We start from the raw sequence: 12,487 nt of genomic DNA on the forward strand, positions 1-12,487 counted from the left end.
CAAACTGAGCTACTCACTGGACATGACAGTGTGATTGGGTCACTGTCTTCCTTCTGTCATCCTTCCGTGAGGAATCTTGGAATGATTGTGGACTCCATGCTCAAACTCGACAAACATATCAGCTCAGTTATAAGAACTAGTTTTTGTCAAAGCGGATTCTGGTTAAAATTAAGCCTTACTTGCCTCTGGCTGATTTTGAAAAAGCCATACATGCTTTTGTCACATCGTGCCTGTATTACTGTAACTCTTTGTATGTAGGTCTGGATCAGGGCTCTATACAGCGTCTGCAGACTGTTCAAAATGCTGCAGCTCGGCTTCGGACCAAAACTAAGAGACAGGAGCACATTACGCCTGTTCTGTGCACTTTACATTGGCTCCCTATTGCTTTTCGGGTGAAATTCAAAGTGTTACTGATTGTCTTTAAATGTCTTAACTTCATGGGCCCAGCCTATCTTAGGGAGCTGCTGCAGCCTTATACCCCTCCCAGAGCTCTGAGGTCAGCTGACCAGCTTCTGCTTGCTGTGCCTAAAGCTCGGCTCAAAACTAGGGGTGACAGGGCCTTTTCTGTGGCAGCGCCCGAATTGTGGAACAGTCTCCCTTTGTCTGTCCGATTATCTGAGTCTCTTACTCAGTTTAAGTCTCGGCTCAAAACTCATCTTTTCTCCCTGGCTTTTAATACTTATGTGTTTAGTTATTTTATGTGAAGCACTTTGGTCAACTGAGGTTGTTTTTAAATGTGCTATATAAATACACTTGAATTGAATTGAATAGAATAGTATATAGTAGTTTGCCCATGTCTGCCCTACACAGCCTGCCACAGACCACTTAAAGACAGGCACAAGAGAATAAGGTGAGCAGTGTTGACCTTTACTGCAGAGCTGAAGCCACGACAGCTCTTTCAATCTCTTCAATCTTCCACTACAGGAGTGTGTGCCGCCTCCACGAGCTTTCACTGGAACAGTCTAAACATGCCTGTGATGACCACAACACAGAGCATGGTATTAGATCATTTGTCAAAAACCTATTCAAAGTTTGACATAGTCCAGATAGATAGATAGATAGATGTAAAGATAAATAAATGTGTACATGTCCAAAATTAGCATCAGAAAAGCACATAACAAATGTGACTTTATCCCTGTCTCCATCAGATCACTCAAGTGCATAATTGGGTGTTGGTTTCCTGATCACAGGAGTCTTCTGTGTCATGACACCGCTAATCCCACAGAGGGCGCACCGTGCACAGTCTGATTGGTTTGGTTTACCACAGATACACTTTCTCTGTTAATTACATGATTGTGTGCCTAAAAAATTAGCTGGTACTTTGACTGTAATAATGAATGCTATACATGTTTTACTACCAAGCTAAAGGCTGCTGCAATCTTTGCCAAACGACTGCAATGAAGTTGAAAAAGAAACACAGCCACAGTCCTGCTCTACTTTCAAAGGCCCTATATTACGCAAAATGTATTCTTGTGAGCTTTAAGTCATATTATACTGTTACCTCCTCAAAAACAGACCTGGAGTTGTGTTTTGTTTCATTCACACATGTTCGAGTAACACTTTATTATTAGTCTGTTACATCTCCAAAGCTCATAATACTCTGCTGCACCTTGTGATGTCATGAAGTGGTAGTTTTCAAGTTAACAACTCCTTTTACCTTGAGTTCAGTAGACTGGCAACTCCAGGGCTGAAATGATGCAAATGATTCTAGTGAAGGTGTATCGAGTTTAAAAACACAGTAAATCAAAATACACCTGAAGTGAGCATATAAAGTTATGCGATTTAAGGGTTCTAATTGTGATATTTGTGCGTTATCATCTCCCGTTGGTTAAGGCTACATTTTGCGTAGAATGTTTTTAGAGGGTGATGGTGCCAAGAAAAGCTACATTTTCAGAATTGCTTTGAGTTTAAGAGTGTCCATATGAACGTACATTAAAAAGAAGCAAGGTTTATGGAGGACTGTTGCCAAGTAGAGGTTTACCCTCCAGGCTGAGCTTAGCCCATAGTCTTATGTTGAGTTCAGCTTTAAACACACTGAGTAGGTTTAGGCTTATTCGTTTGGCACCTTGCCAGATTGATTGATTATGTCATTTTATTCATTATTTATTTATTTTTGTTGAAGCCATCTTTGACTGCTGAAAACAAGTGGTGATGGACAGTGATAAATGACAGCAATGCCAAAATCATCAAATAGGCCATCAATCATATCTTTGTCTATGTTGTATAATGGCAAAAGCATTAGGAAGTCTGTTGAATGTGCACGCGTGTGTGTGTGTGTGTGTGGGGGGGGGGGGGGGGGGGGGGTTTGGGGTGCGCGCGTGTGTGTGTGTTTGTGTGTGTGTGATTAACAGACAATAAAGTGATTTCTAATTAGACACAGACAGTACACAGCTTGTACAATACTTATACATGGGAAATTGGGTACAGGTCCTTTAAGTGTATGTCAGTGTACTGTTTTTATATTTGGATGGTATAATGGTTGTTGTGGTGAGGTCTTTGAGATGGGGCTTTGCAGCTCAGGATGTTTATACAATTTTGTGTTATTGTGTCCCAAAAGCTTCTAACAGTCCCAGATTGTGTGAAGAGAAGTGTCAGTGACTCCCATGGTGCATTGTGATTGTGTTTGTTTTGTGTTGTTCTTATTTCCTGTAAAATGTCGAAATACTTATTTGAAGTGACAATTGAATCCAACTAATTGCGAAATCTGCCCTACAGCAACAGTTCAGGCTCCATGTGAACTTTGTTGGAAAGTTACTCTAACTCCATTTGACATGTGTTATTCTCAGCATTTGGTACATTTGTCCACAGGGCTTTTCTAAATGACCTTGTAGCACAGTTTGGAGAGCAAAGCAAAAGTGTGCCTTTTCATTTTTGGATGTTAGCCCACTTTGTCCCATTCTGACCAGTTACGACAGTCAATGAGGAGATATGGAGAGAGGAAATCCTTTTACTTAAAAAACGTGCCTATATTGTGTATTTCAGGGGTCCAATCTTACTCTAACAGTATAGACCTATGTTCCACAGGGAGTAACTTCACTCATGTTCCTTAGTGAGAGGCACTAATATCACAACACAATTCAGAAAAGACACAAAAAGACAAATGAGATACTGCAAGATACAGGTATTTTCTGGTATTTTTCTTCGCACCGCACAGAGTTTTCAATAGTCATCTATGGTTCATTGACAGTGCAGCACAATATTGTGTCATGTGCCAGTATTCCATATCAAACAGGATCTAGAAAGCAGCAGACTGAAGCCATAGAATGGTGTAACAACAGTTAGTGTTTTTGTAGAGTGTTTTTGCGGGCGATCCAATTGTCCATGATTATGCTTTGTCATCTCTCTGGGCACACACAAAAGCACGGCTGGCTCTGGAAGGCCCCAGGCAGCACAGTTCTGGCTCTCTGCTGCATGGCTGGATTATGTTTGCACTCACGGCTCACAACGTTCAGTCTAGCATGAGACACCCACGGGTGAGCACCCCACTTTTCACACACTAAAGGTGCTGAAAGGGACCTAGCACTCCAGGGAGACCAGCTGCCCAGGGGCCAACAGCACGATGTTCAGCAGCACCTACAGGCGTGAGGTGCGCAAGGAGAAGTACGAGCGCTCGGATGTGTTCGAAGAGGAGCCAGAGGACAGCTCTGCAGCCATGTCCGCCATCCAGGGCTGGGAGAACCTGCAGGAGCTCAACAGCCGCTTCGCCCGCTACATCAACAGAGCACGAGTCCTAGAGCAGAGGAACGCCGTCTTCAGAAAGCAGCTGGAGACACTGCAGCGCATGGACGAGACCAACGGGCTGGAGGAGGCCTTCTGTGAGCAGATCCAGTTCAACAAAGAGCGACTCCGAGAGCTGGCATCAGAGCACAACAAGCTGGAGAGAGAGCTGAGAGAAGCCTGCCGCATGCTGGACGAGTACACCACCAAGTGAGTGCTTCTGCCCCAGAGGAGGCAGCATTGAGCTAGTGGTAAAAGCATGTCATAGAAATGTATGTCCTCAGGGCTCGTGTACATGGTGATGGAGCAGTCTGTCCTAAAAACATCTATAAAAGTAAAATACTGCATTCATATAGTCAGAGCACTTCAGTGTTCTTCCCCTGGTGATAAAACATTTGTTTTTTCACCATCTGTCTACATAGAGTTCACTTTGCTGCCAACAGACACTGGGCTCCATGGGATTATTTCCTTATGATTGATCGTGACTGTGAATATGCACCACAAATATTACTATTACTAACTCTCTTACACCTGCTGGACACAGCAGTACTATGATTTGACCTCTGACTTGACCTTTGATAAACCAGATAACAGTATATGTCGGTACATAATTGTGGCTAAACCGTGGTTGGCACAGACCTGGCTGTGATGTCTGTGTGCAGGTACAGGGAGGAGTGTGACTACCAGGAGCAGCTGCGGGGAACACTGGAGCAGCTGAACAAGGTAAAAGTGCAAAACAATCGCCATGAAAAACAACATCGACACAAGCCTAAAATGACCTAACACCAAAAATCTAGACCTAAAAACAAAATAATTCTGAACTAGTCAAATGTACACAGTGACTTTGTTTTGTTTTTTGCATTGTATGTATTCACTTTTTATATTTTAATGACTCAAATTTTGCAGGAGGCTGACAGCATCCTCCTTCAAAACCTGGAGAGCCAGATCCAGTGCCAGTTCCTGCAGGATGACATCAGCTCAACAAAAGAAAGACACAAGAAGGTAAAACGTGAAGGCAGTAGTACAGAAAAAGTAAATTAGCTTCTAGCTAGCACAGCTGCTTCTATTCTCTTGGCATAAAACCTTCCAGCAGGTATTTGTTTTGTTTAGTTTTTATTTTTAATTCTGAGTGCATCTGCTAGCCTGCTCTGATATACAATAAGTTCCTTGGAGGATACAGTGCTTTATACAGTAATTGAATGCAGACATTTCATCATTTTGACCAAAAGAGCTGCCTTTACATTTTATCTGTACATTATTTCATAAAAAATGCATGCAGCCCCCTTTAAAGTTACAAGCTGTTAAAGTAGTATAACAGTACTATACAATAATATAAGTAATATTCCTCTGTAATAAAGGTAATAATTCCACACTGTAGCACAGAGATAGCTCATTAAAAAGGCCCTGTGTGGCCTCCACAGTGTGCAGAAGAATAGACATGCCTCCATGTGTGAACGGAGTGAACAGTGTGACAGAGTAGAGCTTGTTTGGCAAGATTATACTTGTTTACAATGTTTACCCAGTGGCAGGTCCAGACCAAAATGACTGAGGAGTATTTGAGTTCCAAAGAGCAAAGTCGATACTGTTTCATTAAGTGTCATTATTTATCCCGTCTCAAATGAGGGTGTAAATCTTCATAAATGAGGTTGCAATACACACTTTTGCTCCCCTGTAGACCCAGACCTGTGTTTACCCTATTGGTTTTGCCACCTACCATTATACAGGTTGTAGTTGCTAATGTAAGTAAATGTTACTCCAAAGGAAACATGCATAAATGGCCAGAATATTGAACCAATATTGTGCCAACTGTCCCATGTCGCTGTTTGCCCAAAAAAATTATTATGGAGAGTGCGTTTTAATAGCCCTTCGTGGACAAATAAAATTATTTGAATTGAACATTCTTGTGGCAAGTGTTAAAACACTGTTGGCATGCTAGTTTGATGGTAAAACTATAATGTGTCCATAATTGATAAACTTTTGTATGATGAAAAGCACACTGCACATTAGAGTTCTTAGTACAGCCAAGCACTAGTCACTCACAAAGGCGTATTGTAAACCACCTGCAGGCTTTGGAAACTGGCTTTTTATATTGCACACTGTACACCAGTGTGCAATATAAAAAATTTAAAAAACTAAATACATTTTAAAAATCAGCTTTTTTTTGCTTTTTTTTAAGAACCTGGCAGAGATCCAAACCTACGTGAACATTCTGCAACAAATCAACCAGACCCTGCCTGTTGTTCCCAATGTGTCTCTGGGCATCTCTGAGGTGAGATCACAGAACCTGCCAGCTACTATAGTGCGTGTGTGAGTGTGTGAGTGAGTGTGTTTTCATGGTAGAGTGGATGCTTGTGTGTGTGCCAGTCCACAGACGTGTCCTGGGTTGATGAGGTTGGTCTCTGCATCTGTGCCCCCAAGTGAGAAAGCAGGTAGAGGGGACAATTATACGGACATATGGTAGAGTGGTCTATTATTATGTGTTCAGTGTGTGGTAATGAAGCCAATTGTGGGTAAAATGTGGTCCGACTGGGTGACACGAGGACAGCAAGAGCAGATTTGGTTAATTTAAAAGAGGCAGAAAGTACGTAGAAAGGTTTAATTGGCCTGGGAATGGGCTCAGATAACAAGTGGTTTGGAACAAATAAAAACAGATTTGGGTTTATGCTAGTCCTGAAAAAAAATGTGGGCAAGTAGTTATAAAGTTATATTTAAAGTTATATTTAAAATGTTAGAGTAAACTATGTATGCTTCCATTAAATTAATCAAGAGAAAGAATGTAGAAAGATTTTATTGGGTTGGTAACAAGTGGTTTGGAAAAGAAAAGAAAATGTGGGCAATTGCAAGCACATAGTTTTATAAAGTTATTTAAAAAGTTTATGCAAGTCCAGACAATGGGCCAACAACCAAACAGCAGTATTTTAGCTAGAAACAAACTGATTTAGAATAGCATCTGATATTACTCTATGTATGCTTCTGTTTAATTAAGTTATGAAATATTAATCAACCACCAGTCAGCACTGTACACAACAAACACAGCACAGTAAAAAAATACACAAGAAATAACAGCAAATCACTACTTGAATTTCTTATTTGTGATTTTTTATGAGAAGACAATTCAGAAGGGAAATATATGCAGTTAAAATATCCTTTAAATGTACACAGTTTATTAATAAATAAGTGATTCTGATGTCCTCCTTCAGTATACCTCTGTAGAGAGAACTTTACCTCTATTTGATCACACTATCATAAACCAAAAAAAATAATAAAGAAAAATAAAGAATGAAATTAGTGAAATTAGATCAAATGAGTCGTATCTATAGATTTTCCTTCTGTTTCATGTTTGTCTCTGCCCTGGAGTTGTTTTTTATTACATGTTATTGACAAGACTCATTCATTGATAACTCTCACGTTAATAGCAGCTTTGATTCACTGTTGGTTTGATAAAAGATGATGAGAGTGAAAGGTGTGTGTGTGTTTGTCTGTGTGTCTGTGTGTTTCCCTCTGTGTGTATGTGTGTGTGTGTGCTGTTTGGCTCGATGGCTTTATTGATCGGTGGTTAACTGTGTTGCAGGAGCAGGAGAAGCTGTTAGCCCAGAGGAAGGTCCCGGGTCTGCAGGGTCAGCTGGAGGAGTACAAGAGCGCCCTCTGTCAGCTGCAGGGGCAAAGACAGCGGCTGCAGAGTGAGGTGGGTAGCATGTTGGTCGCCATGACAACAACTAATGTGTCATGTGTATTATTTGTGAAGTGGTACCAAGTACAGAAGTTCATAAAATATTAAAATAAGTAGCTTATATTGTGTTTTAGAAAAAATAATCATATAGATTTTTGTAAATATAGAAATATATTTGTTTAATTGATAAATGAAAGCAATATCTATGGGTTTCAAAGTGATGAAAATCTAGCAGCATTGTCATAACAACAATTAACTATTCAAAACAAAATATTTTAACTTTTACATACCAAAAGTACTCAAAATATCACATTTAAACAGGATGCTGAAACTCATGCTTTCCGAGTGCACGGTTCAAACATAAATTTTACAAAAGGTCTTAAAAATATTTGCACTGGTGTATTTTAAAATACATAAACTGATCTCATAGTCTATATTTTGAAGACAATTTTTAATTAATTTATTTAAAACCTAATTATTTTCACTGAATAAACTTCAATGAATTTCAATAACTGCAGAATTAGTGCAACGCTTAACATGTCCACTAGGTGTCAGCATAGTCTTTTACTGCATCATAATGTTTATGGCTCTGGGCAAATATAAGCAGATATAGCGTGTATTACCAAATAATATAAACCACTATTTTTAATTGTTTATTTTGTTTACTGTGCAGCAGTGGCTCTAGTGCAAACTGCTGTTGTGTCCTTAGGCAAGACACATTACCCACTTTGCCTAGTATGAATATGGTGTATGCATATAAGCGTTGGTGCTGGTCTGAGGGGCTGATGGTGCATGCTGGCAGCCTTGCTTCCACCAGTCTGCCCCAGGGCAGCTGTGGCTATAATCTTAGTTTATCACCAAGTACAGAATGAATGGATAATGGTTGAAACTGTAGTGCCTTGTGCATCTACAAAAATCTATAATAGTGTGTTTTGAGAGCAAAATTTTACGATAACATTGATCATTTTACCTAGTCTATATTTTTTGCGCAGTACATCTATTTTTTTGTCCTTACCTGAACCACCTGGACGCATTCAGCCGCATAATTCCCAGTGTTAGAACTAATGACCCGTACTTGACATTTTAAATGTCCCTCCCGGGGCTTTGTTACAGCTTAATCATGTTACTGTGATTCTTTAATGAATCTGTATCTGTCTTTCAGAATAAGATGTTAGAACAGGCCATCAAGAGCACCCAGGAGAGCTACGAGGACGAACTCCAGATGTACAATGAGCAAATCGAATCTTTGAGGAAGGAGATTGAAGAAGCCGAGAAGTCCCTGGAGAAGTTCACCAATGAGTGCCGCCACCTGGCCATGTACCAGAGCTCCCTGGAGAACGAGCTGGAGCGTTACAAGAGGATCATTGAGAACGAAGACAACAGGTAGGCTATCACTGTCTACCTGTTCATTAGTGGCAGGGTGGTTAACATACTGACGTCACAGCGAGAAGGTGCAGGGTTTGACTGTGTTTAGCTGAGTCTAGTTATTTTCGCTGGAAGTCTCAAGTTTGACACATCAACATTAAACATATACATTAGGTTAATCCTTCAACTAACTGAATCCTGACCATAAACACAGCTCAAGATGCAGGGTCCGTCCATAGCAAAACAGATATGACTACTTATAAGGGCAAAAGAAAATAAAAAAATAGCACTGACAGGTTGAAGGGTACCCTAGAGTTGCACTATCGACGCCCACTGCTCCTGACATGTAGCCCCCGGTAGCACTGAAGGGTTAGTTGTGCAGTTAGTTGTGTGTTGCAACCTCTTCAGCAGGTGGCAGTGTTTGATAGAATTAGTGTCATCCTTCCACTACTGTGCATATTGTATAAAAAGTATGTAATTTTGATCTGATTTTTAATGAGCCATAGTTATCCCCTTTTAAATGTCGGCTTTACCCTCCGGGGCCATCAAATTCACATCATGACACGTTACTTTTACACCGCCTCGAGAAACTTAAAACTGTCCGGATATTTATGACATTGCGGGGATGAGAATCCTTTCAAAAATCAGGTCCACATGATGCAAATCTTGTATTATTAATTCAACAACGTGATTTGGATTCAGATACTGGTAGCTATGAATGTAAGTTAATGTAATGTCTCCAAGAAGCATGTAACCAGTGTGTTTTTGTTGTTGTTTTGTGCGTTTGTGTAATAAGGCTACAGTACATAACCTTTGTGAATCTGAATGGAGAATAGGCTTCACCAAAATTTCCATGATTGTCATTTATTGAGATGCAGGTACAATGTTAGACTTCTATTTTTACCTCACTGTAATATGTCTGTGGTACATCATAATTGTTATCTATTGTCTGGCCCACATTTTCAATAATACCTCGAGAAAAGGCTAATAATGATAATGTGGATGAACCTTGAAACAGCCATCGGGTTTAATAATGCCTTCCGAATAGGTGAAATGTCCTTTTTTTTTTCCTTCCAGGTTGAATTCAGCGATAATTGGCACTCCCATTACCCTGTTCTCCACTAATTACCGCTACACCCACACCCCCTCCACGTCGAGCAGGGGGAGAGGTAAGAAGACTCTACACAAATGCGGCCACCGTCGTCCTGACATCAGCGCAGCTTTGCATTGAGAATCACTATAGAGAGCGATTTCAATCAGTGGCCATTGTGAAAGATAACAGTTGGGGGATTCTTCTTGTGTTGCACAGCTTACAGCTTTTTACTTCTCTTTAAAACCATGTCTTCAATGCTCGTTTGACAATACCTGGCTATTTTGGCAAGTCTTTGAAATCATCCCCAATTATAGCTTTCATTATTTTCAAGTGATTTTCTTAATTATGTTTATCTTTTTGGAGATTTGTGAAATATTTGGTTGCTAGACATGTTTACCGAAGCAGGATAAATGACATCTATTTGCATGTGTTTTAAAAATGTTGTTGGCATATTGTTTCGGATGGAATGATTTGGATGACTGAGCAATTACGCTAATTTCATGATAGTATGAATAATGAGAAATGGGGAATTAAAGGGAAAAAACAAAAAATACAAATTGAAGGGTGAAATAAATACAAAGAAATAGCTTGTCCAAAAATGAAATAATAATTAGTTAGTTCGGTAACGTTAAAGGAATGAGGAGTGAAGGCGTTTACATAATGCTAAAAACAATAGCTGCTAGCCAAAAACCATCAGCAAAAGATACATTGCTGTTTCAAGTTCTGCCTTTTATAGACTTTTATACATTGTTTTCATTCATTTAAATGTGCACTATGTAACTTTTCTCTTCTCTGGTAGCGAAGTTGCTGCTTGTTTCAACGAAGATATTGTTCATTTGCCTGCAATGTTCCAAAGTATGACATTTAAATGATTCATCTTACATTCTGACAGGTATCTTGGTGTTAAAAAAAACTTGACCTGGTGGCATCATCGGTTTGTCTCCATTGAGATTAATAAGGTTAATGTCATAAGTTTGGAACATTCCAGGCAAAGCAAAGCAATAACATCTCCACAGAGACAAGCACTCCACTAAATAGTCACACACTGCACCATTAACTCTCTTTTTGTGTTCCAGCAGACATCACCCAAGCTTTCCAGGAGATCACCAACGTCAAACCACGCCAGAAGAACTTTGCCAAGAAGGGCCAGAAGAGGAGAGATCTGACCGCCAGGGATGTGATCGACAGCTCCCATGACGACAAAATATCTGGAGAAGATCATATTGAACAAACCAAGATCCAATCAACTGGAGGGGTGCAGGAAAAGATGGAAAAGGAACCGAAATCTACCACTGTCTCCCCTCAAGACGTCCCGGACGGCGCCCAGATCAGCAAGGCCTTTGACACACTGTGCAACATTGTCCGGGATAGAATGAGGAAGTACAAGCGACCCGAGCCCATTGCCGACTTCTACACCAAAGGACGCTACGTGCTAGTTACCGGCGACGCCAGCTACCCGGATCCATGTTTCTACACAACTACGCCATCTGCTGGACATATCTACGTCACAATCAGAGATGGTATGACGTCACCTTACGATATTTATGGACCCGATATTCCTTCTCCGCCACCACCGCAACCCCAACCGCAACCACAACCACAACCGATGCCAGAGCCGAGACCGTTAAGTCCGACCATCCCAACGCCAAAAGATGACCCCAAAGGACCAAAGGGTAAGGATGGCGGAGGTAAGGCCAGGCACAAGAGCGGAGATCCACACGGCAAAGACAAAGACACGAGTCCTGTGTCGCCCCCTAATGGTCGGAAGGAGCCTAACTCAGGAGCAGATCACCAACCCGGGAAGAAAGGCAATGGTCCGGGCGGGCTTCCTCGTATCCCAAGTTCCAGCTCGAGTTCTAGTAGCTCCAGCAGCAGCTTCAGTCCAGATGGGATGAATTATGAGAAGATAGAGATGAAGGAAACTGTTGAAAAGATATCCAATGATCGGAAGATGAAGGGGTACGAGGAGACGTCACTGGTGGTGGAGACCATGATTGAGAAGTCCAGCAAGAAGAAGCACTAAAATAATAATAATAATAATTTTAAAAATCCTCATCTTGACATTCCTACTTCTGAAATATTGTGCTGGTGGTGATGCTGTTTGGACCTGTAACTCAGTCCTTTACTGTCTGAAAACATGAAATAAAATAAAAAAAAAGTGCCACCTTGAAATTTACTTAAAAAATGTTAAAAAAGTATGAAAAGATGTGCCGCCCTTCCCCCTTTGAGCTATTTTGTAAAATTGGAAAACATTGCCTGCCCTCAGCACAGATTTTGCTGTGAATTAATTTGCTTTGTTATCTAATTAATAAAAGCCTCAAATATCAATTTATGTTTGTATTATTCTTTATAACATTATTATGACATTATTGTAACATTACTGTAAAACATCTAAATATTTATTGATTTATTGTGTATTTTATTATAGACATTTTTCATCATCCGTAATGCTGACTGTCACACACACACTTGCAGAATATATTTTATTTTTATCATTTATGAAAAACAACTTATAAAAATGTGTTTAGTTCACACTGCTCTGATATCTAAGTGTACTTAAGTCGGTTACTTAAAGGTGTACTCTGTAACTTTTCTGGTGTAGTGGGGAAGTAGTTTTTTGAGCTTATTAGTTTTTTGTGTGG

General features: G+C 40.3%; 1 protein-coding gene across 1 annotated transcript; it reads left to right on the top strand.

Annotated features, from left to right (window-relative positions):
- Positions 1 to 3,397: 3,397 nt before the first annotated feature.
- On the top strand, positions 3,398 to 11,883 carry LOC117382529 (filensin). Its single transcript, XM_033979734.2, has 8 exons — positions 3,398 to 3,927; positions 4,380 to 4,440; positions 4,624 to 4,719; positions 5,894 to 5,986; positions 7,289 to 7,402; positions 8,550 to 8,770; positions 9,830 to 9,921; positions 10,925 to 11,883. Exons 1-8 carry the CDS (start codon positions 3,560 to 3,562, stop codon positions 11,866 to 11,868), a joined length of 1,989 nt encoding a protein of 662 aa, XP_033835625.1. The 5' UTR covers positions 3,398 to 3,559; the 3' UTR covers positions 11,869 to 11,883.
- The last annotated feature ends 604 nt before the right edge of the window (positions 11,884 to 12,487 follow it).

The sequence above is a fragment of the Periophthalmus magnuspinnatus genome, chromosome 15, assembly GCF_009829125.3.
Source record: "Periophthalmus magnuspinnatus isolate fPerMag1 chromosome 15, fPerMag1.2.pri, whole genome shotgun sequence".
Taxonomy (NCBI): domain Eukaryota; kingdom Metazoa; phylum Chordata; class Actinopteri; order Gobiiformes; family Gobiidae; genus Periophthalmus; species Periophthalmus magnuspinnatus.